Source organism: Bos taurus, chromosome 11 (assembly GCF_002263795.3).
Source record: "Bos taurus isolate L1 Dominette 01449 registration number 42190680 breed Hereford chromosome 11, ARS-UCD2.0, whole genome shotgun sequence".
NCBI classification, from domain to species: domain Eukaryota; kingdom Metazoa; phylum Chordata; class Mammalia; order Artiodactyla; family Bovidae; genus Bos; species Bos taurus.
In genome coordinates this window covers 49,972,728-50,000,461 of record NC_037338.1, presented here as the reverse complement: position 1 = coordinate 50,000,461, position 27,734 = coordinate 49,972,728, and the positions used below count along the sequence as shown (strand labels likewise).

The following is a 27,734-nucleotide window of genomic DNA, read 5'->3' as shown; positions in this document are numbered from 1 at the left end:
GTTCAAATGTCAAATGTCCCTCCATTCACAGTTACTAATGTCAGCTGGTGTACATAGTGATTGCAGGGTGTCGATTTTTTCAATTTTGTATTTCCTATGTTTATTCATTGTAATCTGTAAAGAACTCTGATTCACATACTTTCAAGAAATCACTATAGGAGACCTGCATGTCACAACTAAGACCTGGTCCAGCCAAGTAAATTAAAATAAACATTTTTTAAAAAGTAAATAAAAACCATCAATGATTAAAGTTGTTTAAAAATCACTGTAATGCCTCAAAAGGAGAAATAAGATGAAGTAATTTATAATGTTTTTCAAGATGTAAATTCTCAGACATAATTGAATTACAGGAGATAAAGAAGAGGTCAGGTACTTGTACCTACATATGAGTCACTGAAATGTGCGTGTGTGTGTCTTAGTCGCTTAGTTATGTCAACTCTTGGCCATCCCATGGACTTGTAGCCCGCAGCCAGGCTCTCTGTCCATGGAATTCTCCAGGCAGGAATACTGGAGTAGATTGCCATTCCCTTCTCCAGCGAACTCACTGAATACCTAGCTTCAAATGCTGATCCATAGTAGACATGTTGTGTTAGAGATTCATGTTCAACAATGTTGCCATCAGTGTTTCTCTTGAACAACTCTTGGTGTCAAGTTTTAAACAGTTTACCCAAACAGTTGTATTACTGGTGATTTCAGTGTCTGTTTTAAAAATCTTACAAAAGATACTTTGTAAAATTCAGTTAGCTTCTAAATTTGGTCACACTCACTACACTGAGTATCATTGGTTGAACCATCCGCCTCCTTGTCTCTGTTTATCAGTAAACTTTTAATTTTGTACTTGTTTTAGGTTTATAGAAAAATTGCAAAGACAGACTGCCCATGTATGCTTCACACAGTTTCCCCAAGTGTTGGCGCGTCACCCTGACACATTTTTGTCCTAAGAAAACCAACATTGGTATACTGTTACTCTGGAAACTATAGACTTAGTCAAATTTCACCAGTTTTTCCACTTAATGTCTCTTTCGTATTGTGGATCCAGTCCAGAATGCAACGTTTCTCTTTGTGCCTCTTGGTTTGGACTTGAGTCTCTGTGTGGAAAGCAGTGGGCTTCTTCTCTGCACTGGATCTGCGCAGAGCCAGCATATCCTCTCCACACTGCCTACCCTCTGCTCTTCTGCCCACTAGTTTCTAGATCTTTCATCGTTCTGTCAATATACTGTTTGTTTCTCCTTTTATTTTTAACGTATCGGGCTGCATCGGGTCTTTTTGCTGCATGTGGAATCTTTTGTTGTGTGCGGACTCAGTAGTTGCCCCAGGACACGTGCGATCTTAGTTCCCTGACCACAGGTTGAACCCTTGTCCCCTGCATCCAAAGGCGGATTCTTAACCCCGAGACACCAGGGAAGTCCTCTCATTTTAAAACAGGACACCAAGAACTGAATGCAGTTCTTCACATGTGGTCTGACAGGAGCAAAATGTGGAAATGCTGCAGTTGTGTATCTCGCATGACTGTTAGTGTAGCCTAAGCCTGTTTATTTATTTCCTGCCTGTTTTTTTTTTTTTTTTTTAAGCAACTGCATCCCATATTGATCTAATACTGAAGTCGAAGTTCTGCTTAGTTAATTCACCCAGAGTTTGTTTTTATGTCATATGAATTGCTCTTTAATCCAACAGCAAGACTTTATGTGAATCCCTTTAAAAATTCATCTCATTTGTTTTGGCACACCCATTCGCCTCTTTGCATTTCTATTCTGTCCGCCAATGTTTTAACGGTTTCTTTTATGCAAAGCTTGTCAGTATGCTTTCTGTCATTTTCTAAAATGCTAATAAAAATATTGCATAGAGCAGGGTCAAGTCCAGGACCTTACCATGGCACAAGATGGCAAGTGAAAAGAAGTTATAGCAAGCATTTGACTGTATGAGGAAGCTATTATCATAGTGCTGTTATCATAGAGTGAAGGCCTTGATTCAGTCTTCCATGTCAACTGGGGGTGGTGTCTAAGCTAAAGAACTCTTGCAGAATGAGAACAAATTAATTTTTGGAGGGTCAGTTTTACTTTTGGAGAAGCCAGCTGTGATTCATAAGATTGTTAGCTTAGCTTTCATTTAACTGGACATGCCTGCTATTTCTACTTTAAGATTGCATGAGCCTTTCTTGAATTAGGCCTTTTTATGAATGGAATTGAAAATTTTGGAGGGCTTTAGAAGCACTTTTTTTAAATTACCAAGGATGTATTTGAATGATACTTCCTTTTCAGTAGAGCCTAAGTCATATATCATTTCCCATTTTTCTTTTTCATGTTGGTCTTTTTCTTCATCTTTAAGAACCCATTGTTTGTTGTATCTGTTCCAGATTATCTTGCTCCATCTGTTGTAATTGACTTTTTTCTGGCTCTTTTTCATTGTTGAAGTTTTGTACTTACTTACTTATCAAATTTACATTGTGCTTCCTTGCCCTGTTTATGGTTTCAGGTGTTCCCTGTATTGCTTAGAAAGTTCTCACACACCAAGAGGTAAAATAAAAAGATCCTCTTATAGTTTCTTCTAAGAAGTTTATAGATTTTTCAAAAAATTGAAACATATTTGCTATATTTAAGATAGTCAGATCTTTTCTTTGAAAAAGGAATTTTTATGCATGTGTGAGAAATGTGTCATGCATTCAGAAGTATGCAGTATGTCTGTATTCACTAAAAAGACAATAGATAATACCCGTCTATGTTAAAACATAGACCATCTCACAGAAATATCCATAACCACTTATCTGTACCTTCGTCTTGATCACCCTTTTGTCTTCCTCTTTAGTTTTACCCCCAGTAAATCTCTTCCTATCTGAGCAGTGTAGTCGTTAGTTGTGAAGCACAGAGTGACAGATTCAGAGTGCACTACGTGAGGAAAAGGCAGTTTGCACCATTGGACGCAAGCTCGTAGGAGAACAGAAGCTGAACTCCGTCTACCTTCCACCTCCCTGGGAGCTTCCCAGAGACCCTTTGCAGAAGTCAACTGGGCGAGATCACAAGTGAGCCTTGAAAGCTCAGGACCACCACACGGGGAATTTGGCTGGGCCTTCATGTGGACCAGGATGGATCTCCAACAGATATGTGGCCAGAGGACAGCTGCTCCCCTTGGTCAACTCCCAGCTTTCAGGAGCAGGTCAGAGCAGAAGTGTGGGGGTGAAGCGAGGGTCCTCAGCTGACCCTCCCTCCTGAAGGGGAGAGCAGGAACTTCATCACCCAACTCCAGGGGAGCAGCAGACCCTGGACCAGACTCCCCAGGCATCTTCTGTCCTCATGTCAAAAGCAAAAATACATGATTGTCTCTCTCTCTCTTTCTGTGTAGTTGATTCTTGTTATTCTTGGTAGTTGTATTCCCTAAAGTTGCCATGAACACTGAATTAGCAAATACTGAACCAGAGCTCCTAATGGCAATATAGGACTGGGTTCCTGTGAGCCTTTGGTCACACTTGCATCAACAGATCAATACAAAACCTTGTTTTCTGTGTGTTTCTGTTGAAAGACACCTTATTTAATATTAAGTTGATTCTTAAACATAGAAGTCATAGCTAACGGCACTGTACCTCATGGCTAAACAGTTTATCTAACACATGTTGTCAGTTTTGTGGCACTTAGAAACACTAGACAGCACTTCAGTGCTTCATCTGGGGCCATTTTAAACAGTGCAGTCACCTATAAACAGTACATAGACCATGAAAAGGATGTTTGTTTACAGGATGAACTGAAGCAGGAAGGCAGAGCAGCCACTTGTCTGAGCTCAGCTAGGAATGTGCCGATTGGTAACTCAGATGTGCACAAGTGACTGTAAAAGCTCTGCAAGTATTGCTGTGTACATATACATGTTTATATATATACACACACAAAGCAGGGAAAATTATTCCAGGGTGTTAGATGTCAGGATAGTAAGTTGGGGTGGTTACTAGAGGGAGCATGAGGGAGACTTGTTCTGTTTCTTGATCTGGGTGTTGGTTACGCAGGTTGTGTTCACTCTGTGAAAACCAAGCTGTGTGTTTATGCTTTGTGTACTTTTCTAAATGGTGTTTCACTTCAGTAAACATCGTAAAACAAACAATACTCTGGCCCCAGGATCTGGGTGATGACCACTCAGTGTGCATGGCTCTTGAGTGTTAGCACTCCGGTGTGGACAAGTTGTCCTCAGCTACAGCATGGCTGTCATTCTGGGGATTCCCACTTTACCATCTTCCTGGTGATTTTAGTTGCTTCTCTCTTATTTTGGATCTCCTGTTTTCCTAGATTCGATCTCCCCCATTATTTCCTCCTCTTACTCTTCATTGTTTCTGAAGAAGGGTTCACTGTGAATAATTTTTTTTTAATTTAGCAGATCTGAAGATACTGTTAACACAATTGTTAACACCTCATACTTGGAAAATGACAACTTTCCAAAGTATATAATTTTAATGTGGAAGTTCTTTGCTTTGGAAGTTTGATGACATTAATGCATTACCTTTTACAGTCCAGTGTTCCTGTTGCACATATCTGATTCTTGATCGTGTGTGACCTCTAGTCCCTCCTTCCTCATTAGCGTTTTTGTTTTGTTCAGCTAAATACTCAGAGTGGAATTGCTGAATTGTATGATAGTTCTACTTTTAATTTTTTGAGGAATTTTCGTACTGTTTTCCATAGTGTCTGCACCGATTTACATTCTTACCAACAGTTCCATCCTCACCAGCACTTATTATTTGCTGTGTTATTTTTTCTTTTTTAATAATAGCCATAGTGACAGGTTTGAGGTGATCTCATTATGGTTTTGGAGAAGGCAATGGCACCCCACCCCAGTACTCTTGCCTGGAAAATCCCATGAACGGAGGAGCCTGGTAGGCTGCAGTCCATGGGGTCAATAAGAGTCGGATACGACTAAGCGACTTCACTTTCACTTTTTCCTTTCATGCATTGGAGAAGGAAATGGCAACCCACTCCAGTGTTCTTGCCTGGAGAATCCCAGGGACGGGGGAGCCTGGTGGGCTGCCGTCTCTGGGGTTGTACAGAGTCGGACACGACTGAAGCAACTTAGCAGCAGTAGCATTATGGTTTTGATTTCCATCTCTCTGATGATTAGTGATTTGAGTGTTTTTCTTCATGTCCCTGTTGGCCGTTGGTATATCTTCTTTGTGAAAACATCTATTCAGGTTTCAATAAGGCTTTTTTTAAAAAAATAATGTTTTGATGTTGAGCTGTATGAGTTTTTGGTATATTTTAGATATTAACCCTTATTGGATATGTCATTTGCAAGTATCTTCTCCCATTCCCTAGGCAGCTTTTTTGTTTTAGTGATATTGAAAGAAAGTGAAGTTGCTCAGTCATGTCCGACTCTTTGTGACCCCATGGGCTGTAGCCTACCAGTCTTTTCCATCCATGGGATTTTCCAGGCAAGAATACTGGAGTGGGTTGCCATTTCCTTCTCTAGGAGATCTTCCTAACCCAGGGATTGAACTCGGGTCTCCTGTATTGTAGGCAGACACTTTACCGTCTGAGCCACCAGGGAAGTCCAGTGATATTGATACTTTTCTTTGTTGTGCCAAAAAGCTTTTTAATTTAGTATACTCCCATTTGTTTACTTTTGCATTTGTTTCTCCTGCTTGATGGGACATATCCAAAGAAATAAGATTAAGACCAATGTCAAAGAGCTTACTGCCTGTGTTTTCTTGTAGAAGTTTTATGGCTTCAGGTCTTACATTTAAGTCTTTAATCCATTTTGAATTTATTTCTGTGTATAGTGTGAGAAAGTAATTTAATTCTTTTGCATGTAACTGTCCAGTTTTCCCAACACCACTTATTGAAGAAGCTGTCTTTTCTCCATTGTGTATCTTTGCCTGCTTTGTCATAGATTAATTTCCTGTATTTGTGTGGGCTCATTTCTGAGCTCTCTATTCTGTCTCATTGATCTTTGTGTCTGTTTTATGTGCTAGTACTATACTGTTTTGATTACTGTGGCTTTGTAGTACAGTCTGAAGTCAGGGAGCATGATTCATCCAGTTCTTTTCTTTCTCAAATTGTTTTGGTTATTCAGGGTAGTTTGTGTTTACATATCAATTTTAGAATTATTTTCTCTGGGTCTATAGAAAATGCCAGTGGTATTTTGATAGGGAATGCATTGAATGCATTGAATAGATTGCCTTGTAATGTGGTCATTTTAGCAATATTAACTTTTCCAGTCTATAAACACAGTATATCTTTCCATCTGTTTTGATGTCTTGAGTTTATTCCATCAGCATGTAACAGTTTTCCGAGTACATGTCTTTTACCTCCTGAGTTAGAGTGATTCCTCGTTATTCTTTTAGATGTGGTTTTAAGTAGCACTGTATTCTTAATTTCTCTTTCTGTTGATTGTTAGTGTATAGAAATGCCACAGATTTTTTTTGTATCCTGCAACTTTACAGATTGGTTGATGAGTTGTAGTAGTTTTTCAGTGGTGTCTTTAGGATCTTCTGTGTATAGTATCATGTCATCTGCAAGGAGTGACAGTTTTGCTTCTTCCTTTCCAATTTAGAATACTATTTTTAAAATTACTTATTTATTTACAGCTGTTCTGGGTCTTTGTTGCTGTGTGTGGACTCTTCTCCAGTTGTGGTGCGCAGGTTTCTCCTTGTGGTGGCTTCTTGTGTTATGGAGCACAGGCTCCAGGCGTGGGGCTTTCAGTGGTTGCAGCGTGCAGGCTCAGCAGTTGCCGCTCCCAAGCTCTAGAGCGCAGGTTCAGTAGTTGTGCACGGGCTTCGTTGCTTCTCAACATGTGGAATCTTCTCGGACTAGGGATCAAACCCATGTCCCCTGCACTGGTTCAGTTCAATCGCTCAGTCGTGTCTGACTCTTTTCGACCCCATGGACTGCAGCACGCCAGACTTCCCTGTCCATCACCAACTCCCAGAGCTTATTCAGACTCATGTCCATCGAGTTGGTGATGCCATCTAACCATCTCATCCTCTGTCGTCCCCTTCTCCTCCTGCCTGCAATCTTTCCCAGCATCAGGGTCTTTTCCAATGAGTCAGTTCTTCACATCAGGTGGCCAAAGTTTTGGAGTTTCAGCTTCATCATCAGTCCTTCCAATGAATATTCAGGATTGATTTCCTTTAGGATTGACTGGTTGGATCTCCTTGCAGTCCAAGAGACTCTCAAGAGTCTTCTCCAACACCACAATTCAAAAGCATCAATTCTTCTGTGCTCAGCTTTCTTTGTAGTCCAGCTCTCACATCCATACATGATTACTGGAAAAACCATAGCTTTGACTAGACTGACCTTTGTCAGCAAAGTAATGTCTCTGCTTTTTAATATGCTCTCTACGTTGGTCATAGCTTTTCTTCCAAGGAGAAGTGTCTTTTAATTTCAGGGCCACAGTAAACATCTGCAGTGATTTGGGAGCACCCCAAAGTAAAGTCTCTCATTGTTTCCCCATCTATTTCCCATGAAGTGATGGGACCAGATGCCATGATCTTAGTTTTCTGAACGTTGAGTTTTAAGCCAACTTTTTCACTCTCGTCTTGTCCCTTTCATCAAGAAGCTCTTTAGTTCTTCTTCACTTTCTCCCATAAGGGTGGTGTCATCTGCATATCTAAGGTTATTAATATTTCTCCCAGCAATCTTGATTCCAGCTTGTGCTTCATCCAGCCCAGCATTTCTCATGATGTACTCTGCATATAAGTTAAATAACCAGGGTGACAGTATACAGCCTTGATGTACTCCTTTTCCGATTTGAAATCAGTCTGTTGTTCCATGTCCAGTTCTAACTGAATTGGAGGTGGATTCTTATTCACTGTACCACCAGAGAAGTCCTGAAATCCTTAGACTTCCAATGCTATACTGAATAAAAGTGATGAGAGTAGGTGAGAGTGGGCATCCTTGTCTTGTTCCTAATTTTAGAGGAAATGCTTTCCGCTTTTCACCATTGAGTATGATGCTTATGTGGCCTTTATTATATTGATGTTTGTTCTCTATATACCCACTTTGTTGATGTTTTTTTTTTTAATTATAAATGGATGTTGAGTTTTGTCAAAAGCTTTTTCAGTATCTATTGAGATGGTCATGCCATTTTTTTTTTCCAATTGATTAATTGATTTTTTCCACATTGATTAATTTGTGGATATTGAACCATCCTTGCACCACAGGGATAAATCCTGTTTGATCATGGTGTATGATCCTTTTAATGCAGGAGTCCCCAGACCCTGGGCTGCAGACCAGTGGCCCACAGCCTAATAGGAACTGGGCCACAGAGCAGGAGGTGAATGGCAGGTGAGCCAAGCACAGCTTCATCTGCCACTCCCCTTCACTCGCATTACCACCTGCACCATCCCACTTTCCCTTCCCCCAATCCATGGAAAAATTGTATTACATGGAACCAGTCCCTGGTGCCAAAAAAGATTGTAGACTGCTTTTTTAATGTATTTTTGGATTAGATTGCTAATGTTTTGTTGAGGATTTTTGTTCATTAATAATATTGGTCTGTAATTTTCTTTTTTGGCGTGATATCTTTGTAGGGTTTTGGTGTCAGGGTGATACTAAGCTTGTAGAATGAATTCAAAAGTGTTTCTTCCAATGATTTTTTTTTTTTTTTTTTGAGTAGGTTGAGAAAGATAGTTGTTAATGTTTGGTAGAAATCACCTATGTAGCTCTCTGGTCCTGGACTTTTGTTTGTTGAGAATTTTTTGATTACTGAATCAATTTCTTTACTGATGACTTGTCTATTCATATTTTCTACTTCTTCCTGATTCAGTCTTTGCAGACTGTATATTTCTAGGAATTGGTCCATTTATTCTAAGTTGTCTATTTTATTGGTGTATAATTGTAATAATCTCTTTATGATCCTTTGTATTTCTGTGGTGTTAGTTGTAACTTCTTTTTCATTTGTGATTTTACTGATTTAGGCTTTTTTTTCCCTTGATGAGTCTGGCTAAAAGTTTAACAATTTTGTTTATCTTTTCAAAAAAAGTAGCTCTTAGTTTCATTGATCTTTTTTCTGGTTTTTTTTTTTTTTTTTTCCAGTCTCTTTCATTTATTTCTGCTTCCATCTTTATGATACCGTTTCTTCTACTAACTTGTCTTTTGTTCGTTCTTTTTCTGCTTCCTTTAAGTGTAAGGTTGCTTTCAGGCTATTGACACTTGAGCTCCAGTTTTCTTCTCTTTAATGTTCTATTCTCTTTTCTCTTCACCTTCTCCTTCTGAGAATAATTTAGTTATGATTTAACACAAACTCTTCTCTTTTCAGTAAACTGTGCATATTACTATCTTGTCAACAGTGCCTTGAGTTCCCTAGGTCAGCGCCCTCTGTTTACCCTTTAATGGGTAAACTTCTTGTTTCCACTTGAAGTAGAGGATGTCTGAAAGTCAACGTACAAATTTAACTGCTTCTGGAAGAGCTTTTTACATCTTTCATCTTTAGATAATTCTCTTCTCTAACCCAAGTTCCAGCAATACCTGATACTGCCAGTCCTGGACACTTTGTTGAATTTGTATTGAATATTGGGTGGTTTCTTTGCTTTCTCCTTTTTACCCTTTGCTTTTACCTTTTTATGAGGATTCATCTTTTTCCAGCCTCCTAACTCAGTTCCCACTCATCCATCTGCTTTCCAGCTTCCAAATTTTTGTTGCTGTTGTTTACTTTTACTCTCTTTATCCTTATGAAATTGTCTTTATAAGTAAGGTGAAAAGACAGCCTTCAGAATTGGAGAAAATAACAACAAATGAAACAACCGACAAAGAATTAATCTCCAAAATATACAAGCAGCTCATGCAGCTCAGTACCAGAAAAATCAACAACCCAATCAAAAAATGTGCCAAAGAATTAAACAGACATTTCTCCAAAGAAGACATAACAGATGGCTAACAAACAGATGAAAAGATGCTCAACATCACTCAATATCAGAGAAATGCAAATCAAAACCACAATGAGGTACCGTCTCACACCGGTCAGAATGGCTGCCATCAAAAAGTCTACAATGAATGCTGGAGAGGGTGTGGAGAAAAGGGAACCCTCTTACACTGTTGGTGGGAATGCAAACTAGTACAGCCACTATGAAGAACAGCGTGGAGATTCCTTAAAAAACTGGAAATAGAACTGCCATACAACCCACCAATCCCACTGCTGGGCATACACACCGAGGAAACCAGAATTGAAAGAGACGCAGTGTTAATCGCAGCACTGTTTACAATAGCTAGGACATGGAAGCAACCTAGATGTCCATCAGCAGACGAATGGATAAGAAAGCTGTGGTACATATAGACAATGGAGTATTACTCAGCTATTGAAAAAGAACACATTTGAGTCAGTTCTAATAAGGTGGATGAAACTGGAGCCTGTTATACAGAGCAAAGTAAGTCAGAAAGTAAAACACCAATACGGTGTATTAACACATATATATGGAATTTAGAAAGATTGTAACGATGACACCATGTGCAGGATAGCAAATGAGACATAGATATAAAGAACAGACTTTAGGACTCTGTGGGAGAAGGCAAGGGTGGGATGATTTGAGAGAATAGCATTGAAACACGTATATTACCATATGTGAAATAGTTCAGTGCATGAGACAGGGCACTCAGGGCCAGTGCACTGGGATGACCCAGAGGGATGGGATGGGGAGGGAGGTGCGGTGGGGGGAGGTTTGGGACAGAGTGGGAGGGGGACACATATACACCTGTGGCTGATTCAATGTATGGCAAAAACCACTATAATATTGTAATTAGTCTCCAATTAAATTAATTAAAAAATTCCAATACTAAATTTGATTTTCAGAAATGAACAGAATTAGGTCTTACCTTATCTGTTCTAGACCTTATTGTCACAAAATTACGGCTCAGTCTCAAATACATTGTCCAGTGCACTGTGTGATACTTTGAAATAAGGCTGTGGAATTCAGTGTGGAACTGAATTTTTTTTATTATTATTTGTTTTGGCCATGCTGCGCAGCTTGCAAGATCTTTGTTCCCCAACAAGGGATCAAGCCTGCACCCCCTGCAGTGGAAGTGTGGATCCCTAAGCACTGGACCACCAGGGAATTGTCTTTATTTGATTTTAACAAATCACATTTAAATGATCACATGCGGCTGCTGCTGCTGCTGCTGCGTCGATTCAGTCATGTCCGACTCTATGCGACCCCATAGACGGCAGCCCACCAGGCTTCCCCTCCCTGGGATTCTCCAGGCAAGAACACTGGAGTGGGTTGCCATTTCCTTCTCCAATGCATGAAAGTGAAAAGTGAAAGTGAAGTTGCTCAGTCGTGTCCGACTCTAGCGACCCCATGAACTGCAGCCTACCAGGCTCCTCCATCCATGGGATCTTCCAGGCAAGAGTACTGGAGTGGGGTGTCATTGCCGTCTCCGCACATGCGGCTAGTGGCTAGCATATACTGGACAGTTCAGGTCCAGAGCTGATGACCTGGAATTGGAATGTAAGTTCTAGTCGGTGTATCTACTACATGGAAATTTTTTTCCTTCTCCTTGACTTATTTACTTATTGATTTATATCAGTATGGACACATTGATTTCTGTACTTTATTGATTTTGATGCTCAAATTGTCCCAGATTTGAACCATGGAAACCTCATTCAGGTTTCTTCTGTGTCCTTTGGCATGTCTCCATCGTTCTTTCTGGATCATTCATTCTAGAACTAGACATTATAGCCTCCTTATGAGCTTGCCCCAATTCCTCTGGAGTCATCCATTTCTCCAAGGAGCTCTAGTTCCACCATCCATCCAGTGGAGAATGCTGTTTGGAAACCAGATCTGGTTGCCTGGTAGGCTTGTAGCTGCTGGACCAGCACTGCGTCTATGCTCTGTAAGCTGACAAGGGATTTTTACAGATTTTACAGAGCCTGGTGGCTGTTACATTGGACAGTACAGATAAACAGATATTTCAGTCATTGCAAAAAAGAAAAAGATGGGGGTACTAGGATTTTAGGAGTTCAGAGACTCCTACTTCCCTGGGCCTACCTCAGCACAGTTGGTACTTGGCATCTGGGGATATAGCTGGTTGGTGATGAGAATGCCAGAGCGATTGATGCTAGAACCCTTCTGCTGGTGGAGGAATACTCTGTCTCTCTTTCTAACCTCCTATTGGCAGATGTAAACCAGGAGCCAGCTGCCAAGGGGATATAAATAATTGACATTGCAGACCCTAGACCATTGTTCCTCAGCCTCATCACCATTACATCTTGGGCCAGGTGGCTGTCTCGTGCTTCATAGGAAGTTTAGTAACATCCCTGGCCTTTACCCACTTGATTCCAGTACCCACCCCACACCCAAATGTTTCCATACGTGGCCAGATATCCCCTGGGGGAGCAAAATGACCCCAAGGAGGACAACCTCCTGGGCCAGCATTGTAGGAAACAATATAGAAGGGGAGGCTTGGAGCTGAGAAACAGTAGTGCTGACCAGCAGCCTATTTTACTTCGCTCAACTCTGGAATGTGAAGGAGGGGAAGAGAAGTTAACACTCAGGTGCTTGTTACAATCCTGCAATACAGAGATTGGTATGTGCTTTTTTCCCTCTGGTTAATGAGGAAAGCAAAGACCAGTTAAGCAGTTTCAGGCAAGATTCACATCCTTGCTGATAAAGTTACTTATTTACATCCTCTTGAAGTTTGCACTTGAGTTTTTAGCTTGTAAGGCTATGCCTTATTGCCATCCTTTTTAAGTGGAGGAACAGTTCTTTTGAGTGTTGTATTTTCAAGTCATTATGGGTATATTGTCAGCCTGGGTACATCTGAATGTTGCCCTACCAGAGTCATGCTCAGAACCATGGCTAAAAATGTTCACAAGTGGAGGGAAGAAGAAACATGAATATTTGTGAGGGAATTTTCTAGCAGTCCAGTGATAATGCCCTCTCACTGCCGAGGGCCTGGGTTGTATCCCTGGTCAGGGAACTAAAATGCCATGAGCAGCACAGCGCGGCCAAAAAAAATTTGTGTTAAAGCCAGTGTTTGGTTTTTTAGTTTTGGATACTTTGAGTACTATTTAACTTGGTTTCCTAAAGATTTGCTTCAAACTGTACATGCACTGCTTATTTTTCTCATTTGCTTTTATGCTTAGTCCTTTACTGTCTTCTGTTCCATACAGTTGTGTATCACTCTCGATAACAGAAAGACATATCCTCTCTCAAAGGAAATCTCCCAGAGATCAGCCTAACAGTTTATAGTATCTCTCCTGTCTCATCATCGCCTCAGATCCAAAGTTAGGCTAGTGTGTGTTCTAAGCCAGGCATAAACTGCTTCTCTTCCATTGCCGAAGCAGTCTCTGTACTTTGCATTATTCCTAGTCCTCTCCAGAGTTTCATATCTGTTATAGGTCCCTTGGGTTCAAAATCAGTGAAGGAACTAGAGCAGACATAAACATAACCTAACAGTTGAAGGCAGGATTTTTGAAGACCTATTAGGTTTGAAATTGGTCCACCAAGAAAAGAAGAGGCAGTGACTTGATTCTTGTCTTAAGCTACGCATGGGTTTCTAAGAGTGGATTTAGAGTAACTGCTCTGTGTGGAAGAAACGTGGAACAAAGGGACCTGAAGTTGTTCTTCAGTGTTTTGAGGAAAAGGTGCTCAGGGCCTGCTTGGTATGAGCATTGTGTCAGGGTGGTGCTAACTGGGGGGCTCTGTTGTACCCTCTCACCAGAACAGGTCATCTTGTGTTGCTCTTATCTGTTGATGTGTTCCCATAGTTCTCTGCCACTCACTCTTCATGCTGTATTTTAATTGCCTGTTTACTTGTCTTCCCTTTTAAACCTCAGGCACTAAATGAGTACTGTAGGTGCTCAGAAACTTGTGTTCATTGAGATAATGTTGTTATCGTAATTTAATGTGAAATTATCTCCTAATATCCATGCAGGACAAATCCTTTACACTCTAGTAGAGCTGACACATACAGACTGGGAATTTATCACAAATAAGTGTGCAGACATTTCTAGCTCAAATAACCATTAAGTTGTATGTTTCCTGCTCTGTCCCTATTCATCTAGTGGTTTTCTTCTGCTTACCCTAAAACAGTTGCAGAAAATCAGATTTAAAGGGTTTAAACTGTTTTACCCAAGGCAGGGGCACAAATCCCATTAAGCATGTTTCAGCCTTTAGTTGTGACATTCTTCTCTCTAACAAATATGTGTAGTTTATCTTTCCAGGAAGGCAGAAAGTCCCCTACTGCTCCTTGTACTGTGTTGGCCCTGTGTGTGACAGGAAGGCTTTATGAACGGCAGCTTGGCCTCGTCACTGCCCTCTAGTAGGCTTTCCGTGTTGTCTGTGTGGGGTCCAGCACGCCCAGATGATGCACTATGCTTGGGAGAAGTCATTCTGTGAACGCTTAGCTTGAAACTCAGTGATGAGTTTATACTTCAGCAAAAATTAACATGGATGGGATACAGAATCCATCTCTAGAGCCAAAAAGACACTAGTTGTATTCTGCAATTGCACTGGGTCAACTCTTTTACCCATTTATACCTCAGTGTAAAACCAGCCATCCTGACACCTTCCATGCTCCTGTACAAGTTGAGCTGGGATGGTGGAGTTTTGTCTGTATTAGGTTTGGTGGTTTTTTTCTTAATGAAACATTGAAAACATAGAGAAAGTGCTGATGTGGACAGCTTCCACTTTGTACCCTTTCTTGATTCCATTCTGTTTCTTTCCTTTTTCTCCCTACCTCCCAGATGTCATTGTTTCTTGGGAGTTGGTGTGTATCCTTTCCATCCACATTTCAGCGTGCTTTCTACATAAGTATGTGTCCATACACTGTAACTATAGAGCATTGTATTGTGTAGTTTAAAACTTACATAAGTGCTTCCCTGTGGTATGTATCCTTTTAGGACCTGTTTTTGTAGGGACTTACATGTGATAATAGCAATTTGTTGGAGCACAATGTTCTAGAATTTTGTTATGCAATTATGTCATGTGTGATAGGCTGTTGATTCCCTTGTCTGAAGATGTATGTATGTGTATTTCCTTATACATTTGACAGAAACAAAATTTAAAATAAATTATATATTTGAGAATCATATTGATATTATGCTGTGGTTTGAAAGAGTGAGGCCTGACATGTTTCTTGCTTACTGAAATTTTAAACAAAGGAGATAGTAATGTTTTCAAGTATTTACCAGTATATGACATGGATTTTCAAAAAGTTAAGAGAATAGTACTCTAGAATAAGAACTTATAGATTAGTGACTTCAGGTAGAGCTGTGTTTGATTGATTATCAACCTCTGGAAATAAATAAGCAAATATCTATTAACACCTGCCTTGAAAGTAATTCCTCAAGCTCAGAGTTTCATTTTAGAGAAGTTATATGATTGGTAGAATTAAGCTCTCTTAGAAAATAAAGAATTAAGAACAATAAACATGGTATTAAATATGTATCTCTGTGCCATAGTAAATAAAAAAGTTCTGAAGACATCTACTTCTGAAACAGACACACAAATAACAGATTTACTGTTATCAGAGGCTGTTTGTCAGTTCATGACTGTTTGCCTTTGGAGCAGGTCACGTAGTTCTTGTGGACATCAGTTTATTCACATGTAAAGGAACAACAGTTCAGTGACAAGCCCTTCGCAGGTGCCTGGGGCATCAAGTTCAGTTAAACACTAATTGGTTAGTGAAAGATCAAAGCTGTGTGGAGATGATCTGAAGGAGAATCTCCAATGGTATTTTATACCCATTTTAAGGGTTTAATTTTTCAGACCGGCCCCAATCAGTTTGAAATGTAATATATTTTTTACAGGTGGTGCTAGTGGTAAAGAACCCACCTGCTAATAAAGAAGACATAAGAGACTCAGGTTTGATCTCTAGGTCGGAAAGATCCCCTGAAGGAGGGCATGGCAACCCACTCCGTATTCTTGTCTGGGGAATCCCATGAACAGAGGAGCTTGGTGGGCTACAGTCCATAGGGTCGAAAAGACTTGGATACGACTGAAGCGATGTACAAAATGCTTGTGTGATCACTAGATGTTTTCATAAAAATCACCACCCTCTCCAAGAGCACTTGTCTTTTGGGACGGCTGGAGCTCTCTGCCTTGCCACATAGGCCTTGCCGGAGGGTCTTTGATGGGGAGGGAAGTGGGAGGGGTGTTCAGGATGGGGAGCACATGTAAACCCATGGCTGATTCATGTCAGTGTATGGCAAAAACCACTACAATATTGTAAAGTAATTAGCCTCCAATTAAATTTTAAAAAAACAGGGCAGTGATTCTGATTAGTGTGCATTGTTTCAAGCAACTTAAATAAAGATGCACACATATTTCAAACTACTGGATGTTTTATTTTCAGCTTTACATGTGAAATTATCAACACAAAATTGTGGCTGACAAAAAATGTGTTTCTCAAGAACAACCGCATCGTTTATATGGCTGGCAGCCAAATCTTCTGGGCTGATGCTGCTGAATGGGGGCTCATGCCTAGAAGTATTTGGCACAGCATTTTTACTGACTTAATATTCTTTTCTCCTATGGGAAACAAGTACCTGTTGTTCAGTCCCTTCTTTTCCCCCCCTACTTTCATCATTGAGTCATTCTTATATCAAGAAGTCTATTATGGACACACATTAATCCCTGTTTCCCTTCTCTCTTTTGAGCTCTTATCTAATTACTCTGGGAGAATGTCCCTTTTTCTTTTTTTTTTTTATCTAAGTCCCTTTTTCTTTTCATCCACTTCATTCATTCAGCAGATACCCACTGAATTCCTACGTTGCCCCAGGCATTCCTTACACACCTCTTCTTCCTTCATTTTATGTGTAAAGTCAGAAAATAGCTCTAATCATGGCTGAGTATAATAGTAGATTGAAGCTTCTCCATTTCCAGATAAGGGGTTCTGAAAGACTATTCCTTACTAAGCTTGCTCATGAGCAAGTTCATTGTTACTAAGATGGGTTTCTGTTCCCAGGCCAGAATTGCATTTCTATGAAATAAGAGCATGGAACAGGTCTTTAAGCAAAACATCCAGTTGTTCTAAAATGGAGCAAATTCTGCTGCACTAAAAACTTTTAGAAATGAATTAAACTTCCCTCTTTAATAGAATGCATAAGGAAGGAATGCCTTAAATACAGTGTCCAGTCCCTGCCTTTCTGTCCAGTTTGTTGGGCAGATATGAACTAGCTTTGAATCATCCATAACCATGAAAGAAGTTTTATCATAATTTCCAGCTACCTCATGACTTTGATGTGAAAATTAATGCAGTAATGAAGAAAATTCTCTGGGCTACCACTGGGGTATTAGCTCTGTGTGGCACAGGCCTTTACTCACTGCTGTATCTTGTACATAATGGAAGGATAGATGGATGCTCCTTGTTGTGACGTGTCACCACACTCATGGAATTCCACTTGAAAACAATAAAGTAAAAGAAAGCTAAATCCCAGTACAGAAAAGGTTGTTTTAAATGCCCAGCCAGGTAAATGTATCACAGGTTCACGCCAGTCTGCTAAGTGTGAAGAGCACACTGCACAGTCTGTTTTCCAAACTGTTCCATGTTTTGCCCTTTTCTAAAGTTCCCCTCCAGCTCCCAGGCCGCTTTCTTTTGAATCGTACCCTCCCCAGCTGTGTACTGTTTTTCTCACTTCTCTTTCTCTGCCCCTGGAATCCCTTTAACTGTAGGTCTTTTCTTGAATGGTATATTTGTATGGGTCTCTCTACCCAATTTTCTCTCCTTTTGAGTTTCCCTTTGTCATAAGGCATAGTTTTTGTTTTTTTGTTTAATATGTATAGAGTTATGTGTATATTTAATTGGCAGGGGAAGATTCTGTTCCTAAGTCTAAAAATAAGTAGGGTTTTTTTGTGTGTTTTTTTCTTCAAAAAGAACTCCTAGAGTTACTTTACCTTTGCAATGCATGATTGAGTGTATGTCCCCCTGTACTTCTTTTAATAGAAGGGGAAAAGCTTTCTACTCCTGAACTAGGCTCCCAGCTTGGGAAGCATTATAAAATTTGTCTTGGGTTCCAGTGGTTTTATTTCTAGTAATATCCCTTGATCATTGTCTTTAATTCTGGCTGCTACTGCCTTTCACTGAGTTACCATAGTTCATTTCTTTATTTGCTTCTGTGTTCACTTGAGAACCTCTTCAAAAGATTGCATGATTTTTCAACCATCTAAATGCAAAGAACTTCTTTGGGAATATAACATATCTCACACACGCACATGCACACATTCGTTTTTTAAAAGTCACACTTATTTAAACATCCATAGGCCCTGAAGAGATAGATAATTGACTGGAGTAAAAGGAGGACCTTCACTCCAGATTGCATGGCATCTGGCAGTCAGGATAGCTTGTCAGTGGTGAATGCTGAATAATCCCAGGGCTTCAGATTAGGGGTAGAGTCTCTTCCTGTTGTGTTCTTTCACTGTTTACCTTGACAGGTAGCTTTCCCTTTATCCACCTTCTCTTCACACTGCCTCTCTATTAAGGAAAAGCTATATCAACCTCTGGGTTTTTCTTTTAAAAGATAAATAAATGTATGTGTAATGTATATGTACTATATATATATAAGTAAATAAGCCTTTATTTTAGAACATTAAAAAAAAGAAGACTTTATGTATTATTTCAGTGGCTTTTTAAACATCTGTTCCCACTAGAGGGCATTCTTTCCTTTAATTTTAGTTCATAGGTTTTATGTATTTATTTTACAGAACTGCTAAATATAAAAGTGTTGAGGATATGAATGTGTTTAGATACACCTTTTATAGATAGGGGTTATCAAATATACACCATTCTTTTTATTTAAGTTTCACATATGCAAGGGTTGAAATTGAGGTTAAGCTATATTTCCCAGCATTTGTTTTTGGCTGTGCAGTGCAGCTTGGTGGGATCTTAGTTCCCCAACCAGTGATTGAACTTGTGTACTCTGCGTTGGGAGCATGGAGTCTTACCCACTGGACCAGTAGGGAAGTCCCCTGTATTTCCCAGCATTTTTGTTTGTCCTGTTAGGTGAACTTGATCAGATGGGGAATCCCAAATATCCTACCATAACTTTACGATGTGGCTTGTGCAGGTGTAGACACGGTGTGTGTGTGCGCGTGTTTGTACATAATGGAATATTATTCAGCCATGAAAAGAATGAAGTCGTGTCATTTGCAGCAGCATGGATAGACCTAGAGATTATCATACTAAGTGGAGGACCTCAGAGAAGGACCATATGATGTCGTTTATATGTGGAATCTAAATATGACACAGATGAACTTACCTATGAAACAGAAACAGACTCACAGAGACAGAACAGATTTGTAGTTGCCATTGGAGAGGACGGGGTTGGGGAAAGGAAGGATTGGAGTTTGGGATTAGGAGATGTAAAGCATTATATATAGGATGAATAAACAGCAGGGTCCTCCTGTACGTCACAGAGAACTCTATTCAATGTCCTGTGATAAACCATAATGGAAAAGAATAGGAAAGACTATGCACGTGTATAACTGAATCACTTCTCTGTATAGCAGAAATTAACACAACAGTGTAAATCAACTGTACTTAAAGTAAAATGTTTTTTAAAAAGATGTAGCTTGTGCTTGTTTCCATTTTATGAAGTAATAATTCTCTGAATTTGTTTATGACAGTATGGCTAAAGCCAGATTATTCAAGGATGACTTACATGTTTTATTATTTGGTTAACTCAGTTTTTGCAGGGTGTATATTGTATAGAGTCCCTGGAGAAGGAAATGGCAACCCACTGCAGTATTCTTGCCTGGAGAATGGCAGTACCACCGTCCACAGTTGCCTTAAGCTTTTTAACATTAAATAACTGTTAGCCCTTCAAGGAACTTGGGTTCAGGCTTCCCTGGTGGCTCAGTGATAAAGAATCCACCTGCGAACGAAGGAGACACGGGTTCAGTCCTTGATCCAGGAGGATCCCACATACTGTGGACCAGCTGAGCCCGTGTGCCACAACGATTGCGCTTGCGCTCTAGAGCCTCGGAGCCACAACTACTGAGCCCTTGTGCTGCGACTACGAAGCCTGTGCACCTAGAACCTGTACTCAGCAGTGAGAGAAGCCACTGCAGTGAGAACCCCGTGCACTGCAACTGGAGAAAAAGCCTGCTCAGCAATGAAGACTCAGTGCAGCCCTCCAGAACACAAACAAACAAAACCACCATTAAAGAAATGGAATTCTTTTTTTTTTAATTACTATTTTTGAGTCATTTTGAAAATGTATGTTTTCTGGGAATTCCCTGGCAGTCCAGGGTTAGAACCTGGTGGTTTCATTGCCATGGGCCTGAGTTCTATCACTGGTTGGGAAACTAAGATCCTCCAAGCCTCCCACCTCATCCCACCCCCACCCGCAAAGTATATTTTTTTAACTTCTTAAACTCTGAAAGACATTTAACAACTTTTGTGATTCAAGATCACTATTTTAAACAAAAATATATATTTCAGTCAGACCATTAAATGTTATGTTAGGTAAATTCTCAGCAAAGTTTCTCAAAATACAAGTAAAAGTATAATTATCCATGGTGGCAAGTATACTATATGGGATGTGTTTTGGTGATGAGTGTACTATGAATAAGAAGTCAGGGAAGTAAAAATATTTTCTTACATATAGTTTTCCATATATCCTGCTACTCCTTCTCATTGTAATAGTTCCTCCAGTTTAACACTTCTAATTTGTCATCATAAGCTTTAGACAGTATCTGATTTGAGAGAATATTCCATACCAACTCTCTCTATGGTAGCTCAGTTCAGTTCAGTTCAGTTGCTCAGTCGCGTCTGACTCTTTGCAACCCCTTGGACTGTAGCACGCCAGGCTGATAGTAGCTCCGAGTCTCTAAAATGCGTGGAAGAAGCATGCATAGGCTTGCTACAGTTTCTCAGTAGCAATCCTCTCTCTCTCTGCCCCCACCTGAAATGACTAAATCTCATTTAGCTTAGAAAAGGACCCCAGATTCTTACTCAAACAGAATCTCTTTTAAGTATATCTGTCAGAATTCACTTTATAACACAGACTAACAAAATGTGCTCCCTTCCTGTCTACCCCAGGTGGTTTCCTAACAGGGAAAATAAGCCAGCTCTTCACTGCACAGTTCCTTGGTTAATAACAATATTCTACCTGGTACCAAGAGGCTCAGGAAATCTGAAACAGAACATACACGTGGCATATGTATTATGATCATTTCCTTGAAAGGAAGAATGAAATTGCTTCTGGTGATATTGATAAGAAATATTTACAACGCTGAAAACCAAAATTCCTATAGAAAAAGTATCATGTTATAATAGAAACAAGAGTTCAAATGTTGTCAAATAAAATATCACCTTAAGAGCCAAGGCTGTAGGACCACTAGATGATAGCACTGAGGTCTCCTGGATTTAAAAAATGTTAGGTTTCATTTGCTGTACGCAATATGCATGCATACTAACTCCCTTTGGTCATGTTCAACTCTTTGGGACCCCATGGACCATAGCCTGCCAAGGTCCTCTGTCCATGGGATTCCCAGGCAAGAATACTAGAGTGGGTTGCCATGCCCTCCTCCAGGGGATCTTCCCACCCCAGGAATCAAAGTCATATCTCTTATGTCTCCTGCACAGACAGAAGGGTTAGCGCCACCTGGCAAGCCCTTGTGTCAGATGGGACACTCCAAAAAGTTAGTGTTCAAACCTGAGCTTACCTTTCTGGCACCCTAAAGAGGTGTAGCTTAGTTTACACTACATTTTATTTGGCAAAGTTACTATATCCTGTTAAATTAAGCTTTCATTTGTGAATCTAAATAGGTACTTAGCCCTTTTCAGTATCTTCACTGTTGTGCATTGTCATGCTTGGAGGCTGCTTTGAATAGGCAAATTTTGAAGTAGTCCATCTTTTTGTTCATCATCCTTTTAGTGAGCTTTCTTTGTCCACACTATTTATCCTTTTCTTTTTCTCCATGGCATGTATCTTCTAACTTGTTTTATAACTTAGTTTGATTTTATGCCTGTCTTCACCCACTGTTTTAGGCTGTCATTCATTATTTCTTTCTTTTTTTTTTTTAATATTTAATTATTTTAGTTGCACTGGGTCTCCTTTACAGCTTGCAGAATCTCCCTTGTGGCAAGCAGGCATCTTAGTTGGGACATGCCAGATCTAGTTTCCTGACTAGGAATCAATCAGATCCCCTGCATTGGGAGGTTGGAGTCTTACCACTGGACCACCTGGGAAGTCCCCATTATCTTTTAATTCATTCCATAATGGACTGTCTGATGGGCCTTTGGATTGTTAACAGCCTTTTTATTCAATTATGAAAACCACTGTGAAAGTTCTTTTACATTCTTCTGATGCCCCTGGGCAAAAGATGCCCCAGGGAATTGATTTGAATTGAATTGCAGAGACACAGTACTCCAGTACTCTTGCCTGGAACATCCCGTGGACAGAGGAGCCTGGTGGGCTGCAGTCCATGGGCTCACTAGGAGTCGGACACGACGGAGCGACTTCACTTTGACTTTTCACTTTCATGCATTGGAGTAGGAAATGGCAACCCACTCCAGTGTTCTTGCCTGGAGAAACCCATGGACAGAGGAGCCTGGTAGGCTGCTGTCTATGGGGTCGCACAGAGTCAGACACAACTGAAGCGACTTAGCAGTAATTGTACATGTTTAACTTGACTAGAAAGTGAACAAAATTTGCAAAATAGTTTTCTGATACATGTCCCCACCAGTGACATAGAAGCGTGTCTGTTGCTCCTTGTCTTCACTAGCACTTGATACCAAGAGGCTTCTAGGATTTTGCAGTCAGTTGATGTAAAATAATGGCTCATGGTGATTTTATTTACACTTCTTTGATGACTAATGAGATTGAGCGTCGTTTCGGTGTATCTATTGGTCAGTTTTGTTCGCTGTTCTTTATAGTGCCCATTGAAGTCTTTGCCCGTTTTCCTATTGGATGTTGGTCATTTTCTTCCTGATATGTTTGAGTTCCTTAATTATCCTATATACCTAACACTTGTCTGTCTTGTATGTTGTTTTTATCACCAGATTCTGGGCCTTGTCTTTTCCATCATTCTAGGATATTAAATGGCAACCCACTCCAGTGCTCTTGCCTGGAGAATCCCATGGACGGAGGAGCCTGGTGGGCTACAGTCCACGGGGTTGCAAAGAGTCGGACACAACTGAGCGACTTCACTTTCACTTTACTTTCAGGATATTAAAAGTGAAGGAAAAGTCATAATTTTAATGTGGTTGAATGTGTCTCTTTATTGGGCCCTGTGTGTGTGTATTAAGAAAATGGTTTCCTACTCTGGGTTTATAAAAATATTCCCCTATATTGTCTTCAGAGATTTTTCTCACTTCCCTTTCACACTTGTCTTTAAACCATCTGGAATTGATTCCTGTGTGTGGAATCGGTGGGTGAGATCCAACTCTATTGTCCCCGTATATGCCAGGGAGATAACCTGTCTTAGTACCATTTACTGTCTACTCCCTCTTTTCCGCACTGATCTCTAGTGACCTTACTGTCATGACACAGATTTCAACATGTGTGCATCTGTTTGTGCGTGTGTTAGTCACTCAGTCATATCCAGCTCTGTGACCCCTTGAGCCCGTCAGGCTCCTCTGTCCATGGGATTTTCCAGGCAAGAATACTGATTCAGTTCAGTTCAGTCACTCAGTCGTGTCCAGCTCTTTGCGACCCCATGGACTGCAGCACATCATGCTTCCCTGTGCATCACCAACTCCCGGAGCTTGCTCAAACTCAGGTCCATTGAGTCGGTGATGGCATCCAACCATCTTGGCCTCTGTCATCCCCTTCTCCTCCTGCCTTTAATCTTTCCCAGCATCATGATCTCTTCCAATCAGTCAGCTTTCGCATCAGGGTGGACAAAGTATTGGAGTTTCAGCTTCAGCATCAGTCCTTCCATTGAATATTCAGGACTGATTACCTTTAGGATTGACTGGTTCATAGGAAACATCACTACAAACAAAGCTAGTGGAGGTGATAGAATTCCAGTTGAGCCATTTTAAATCCTAAAAGATGATGCTGTGAAAGTGCTGCACTCAATATGCTAGCAAATTTGGAAAACTCAGCAGTAGCCACAGGACTGGAAAAGGTCAGTGGAATTCATTCCAATCCCAAAGAAAGGCAATACGAAATAATGTTCAAACTACTGCATAATTGCACTCATCTCGCATGCTAGCAAAGTAATGCTCAAAATTCTCCAAGCCAGGGTTCAACAGTACGTGAACTGTGAACTTCCAGATGTTCAAGCTGGATTTACAAAAGGCAGAGGAACCAGAGAGATCAAATTGCCAACATCAATTGGATCATTGAAAAAGCGAGAGTTCCAGAAAAGCATCTACTTCTGCTTTATTGACTACACCAAAGCCTTTGACTGTGTGGATCAGAACAAACTGTGGAAAATTCTTCAAGAGGTGGGAATACCAGACCACCTAATCTGCCTCTTGAGAAATTTGTATGCAGGTCAGGAAGCAACAGTTAGAACTGGACATGGAACAACAGACTGGTTCCAAATAGAAAAGGAGTACGTGAAGGCTGCATATTGTCACCCTGTTTATTTAACTGACATGCAGAGTACATCATGAGAAATGCTGGACTGGAAGAAACACAAGCTGGAATCAAGATTGCCGGGAGAAATATCAATAACCTCAGATATGCAGATGACACCACCCTAATGGCAGAAAGTGAAGAGGAACTAAAAAGCCTCTTGATGAAAGTGAAAGTGGAGAGTGAAAAAAGTTGGCTTAAAACTCAACATTCAGAAAATGAAGATCATGGCATCTGGTCCCATCAGTTCATGGGAAATAGATGGGAAAACAGTGCAAACAGTGTCAGACTTTATTTTCTGGGGCTCCAAAATCACTGCAATGGCAGATTCTTTACCATCTGAGCACACTGTTCTGTTGGAGCTTTCTGTTCTGTTGCTTTGGTCAGTTTGTCTGTCTATAAGCCAGTATCCTACTATCTAAATTACTGTAGCTTTATAATAGCTCTTGCTGTGTTAAGCAAATCCCTCCATCTTGTTACCCTTCAGGAATGTCTTGGCTTTTTTTTTTTTTGTCTTGGCTATTTTTGACCCTTTGCAAATTGTGTAAAGATTTGAGTCAGCTTATTATGTTCCACAAAAAATTCTTTTGTGATTGTTTTTTTATTAGAATTGTATTAAATCCACCAGTCAGTTTAGGGGAGAATTGGTATTTTATTATGCTGAACCTTCTAGTCAGTGAAACCTGGTGTTTTTATTTTGTAAAAGCTATTTAATGTCTTTGAACACATTTTTACTAATTTATTTCATAAAGGGCTGCATATCTTTGGTTAGGTTTATTCATAGGCACTTTTCAGGAATACTGCTACAAATGATGTAATTTTTTTATTGTGGTCAAATATGCACAACATGAAATCTGTCGTTTTAACCCATTTAACCTATTAGCATACAGCTAAGTGAGTGGAATTAGTACATTCACATTGTTGTGCAACTATCATCACTATCCATCTCCAGAGTTTTTTCATTATCCCAAACTGAAACCCATTAAACGGTACTCCCTCTCTCCCCAGTCTCTGCTAACCACTGTTCTGCTCTGGGTTTGGGAGGGGCTTGTTTCGTTCTTTGTGAATTTGACTAATCTGGGTACCTCATGTGGGAGGAGGACACGGCATCCCACTCCAGTACTCTTGCCTGGAGAAATCCATGAACAGAGAAGCCTGGCGTGCTACAGTCCACGGGGTCGCGGAGAGTCAGACACGAGTGAAGCAACGTAGCACACACCCATGAGTACCTCATATAAGTAGACTCAAATGGCATTTTAAAAATATACTTGTCTTTTTTGGAATGAAAAATCAATCAGTAGTTTATTAAATTGGTGTTTATATTTGGCTGCCTTGCTTAAAATACTTAATTCTAATAATTTAGCAGGAGTTTTCTACATAAACAGGCATATCACATGTAAATAAAAGGCTTTCTTGCCATTATACCTGCCCATTAAATTTCAAATTTTGCATATCAAGATATTTGGTTCATTTTCAAATATGTTGGTTGCCTCTTCTTTTTAAGCTCCTCTTTTATTTTAAACTGTTAGTATTTGGTATTCACTTCTGCTATCAACTCTTTGCCATTCTGACTCTCTGCTTATTCTTACAAACTTCTTTCTGGTGGTATCTAAGCTTTTGTTGGTATTTTGTACATGAACTGTCATTCCTTGAAATTTTATTTCTGTCCGATGCTTGGTGCCGGTACTTATTTAGGACTATTCTAAATTCTTGACCTGAGAACCATTTGGAAGTCTGAATTTGGATTTTTCACTTATGTGAAATCTGGACTGGTTTTGTACTGATAGTTATAACTTTTTAGGGTGGTGGTGATGGTGTTTTGTGCAGAAGGGATTTCAGGGGGCAAATTTTTTAATCCCCTAAGGATTGCTACGGAGAAGGCAATGGCACCCCACTCCAGTACTCTTGCCTAGAAAGTCCCATGGATGGAGGAGCCGGGAAGGCTGGAGTCCATGGGGTCATTGAGGGTCGGACACGACTGAGCGACTTCCCTTTCACTTTTCACTTTCATGCATTGGAGAAGGAAATGGCAACCCACTCCAGTGTTCTTGCCTGGAGAATCCCAGGGACGGGGGAGCCTGATGGGCTGCCGTCTCTGGGGTTGTACAGAGTCGGACACGACTGAAGCGACTTAGCAGCAGCAGCAGCAAGGATTGCTAGCTCACACGTATAGTGAGGGTATATTAGGGTCTCACCTTTATGCGAAATTGCCTGTTTAGACCCCACCATGGCAGACCTGGCAGGTCTGTGCTACCTGTGCTTTATCCTGCAGTGCTGTGAACACGTAAGCTCAGACTTTGCCAAGTAGTTGCCCACCTCCCTGAGTGAGGCCAGGTACTCACTCCTCTTTAACTTGACTGTTGCCCTCTTGCAAGATCATCAAAACATTTTCAAAGTTTTCTTATATTTTGTTAAACATTTTAAGTTAGTTCCATGAGAATAGTAAATCGAGGGAACAGAAATACCTATATGATTTTACATTGTTGTTTTCAGTCATTTTGGAAAAGAAATCTGGGGTTGTATGTGCATCTTTTTATTTATAAAAATGAAATGAAGAGTGGCCTTTTACAGCTTCTAATTAATGATATTTCTTTTTTTATAGGTGTCAGCTGTGATGCATGTTTAAAAGGAAATTTTCGAGGTCGCAGATACAAGTGTTTAATTTGCTACGATTACGATCTTTGTGCATCTTGTTATGAGAGTGGTGCAACAACAACAAGGCATACAACTGACCACCCAATGCAGTGCATATTAACAAGGGTAGATTTTGGTACGTATTTAAAAGTTTAGTGAGTTATCATTTAGAACTTTGTGTACGTGTGTGAAGAAGTAAAGGCAAAACGTTCTAAAACTATCCCCATTGCATAATGAGGCTCCAAATTCATTAAAAATAACACAAATCTTTTTATTCTAAGTAATTTTTTCTCTTATAGTTTGCTTATGAAAGCCATTCAGAAATAAATACAGCTGGCAAAGTGTGAAGTGAAAGAGTGCCTCGGTAAAGAAGGAGTGAAGTTTAAATTGACTGTTCTTGCTAACAGTACAGAAATCTTCGTGCTGTAGTTATCAGGAAGCAGATTAGTTGTACAGTTGATTAGAAGGCACTGTCAGTGCATAAGAAAACCTTTAAATGTTTCATGCTATAATTTCTTACCTAGTCAACACTTGTTATTATCTGTCTGACTATAGACATCTTACTGTATGTGAAGTGGTAGTGTCTCGTGGTTTTAATTTGCATTTTCATGATGGCCAGTGATGCTGCTGACCATCTTTTCTAGTGGTGATTAGCCACCCACATATCT

The 27,734-nt window shown here is 40.1% G+C and overlaps 1 protein-coding gene across 1 annotated transcript in view; it reads left to right on the top strand.

Moving 5' to 3' along the window:
* The window catches only part of KCMF1 (potassium channel modulatory factor 1), a 77,454-nt gene that overhangs the window by 18,270 nt on the left and 31,450 nt on the right, over positions 1-27,734 (top strand). The window contains exon 2 of the mRNA NM_001076275.1: positions 27,035-27,202. Within this exon, the coding sequence (NP_001069743.1) occupies positions 27,035-27,202 (168 nt within the window). The remainder of the gene's footprint in view (positions 1-27,034; positions 27,203-27,734) is intronic.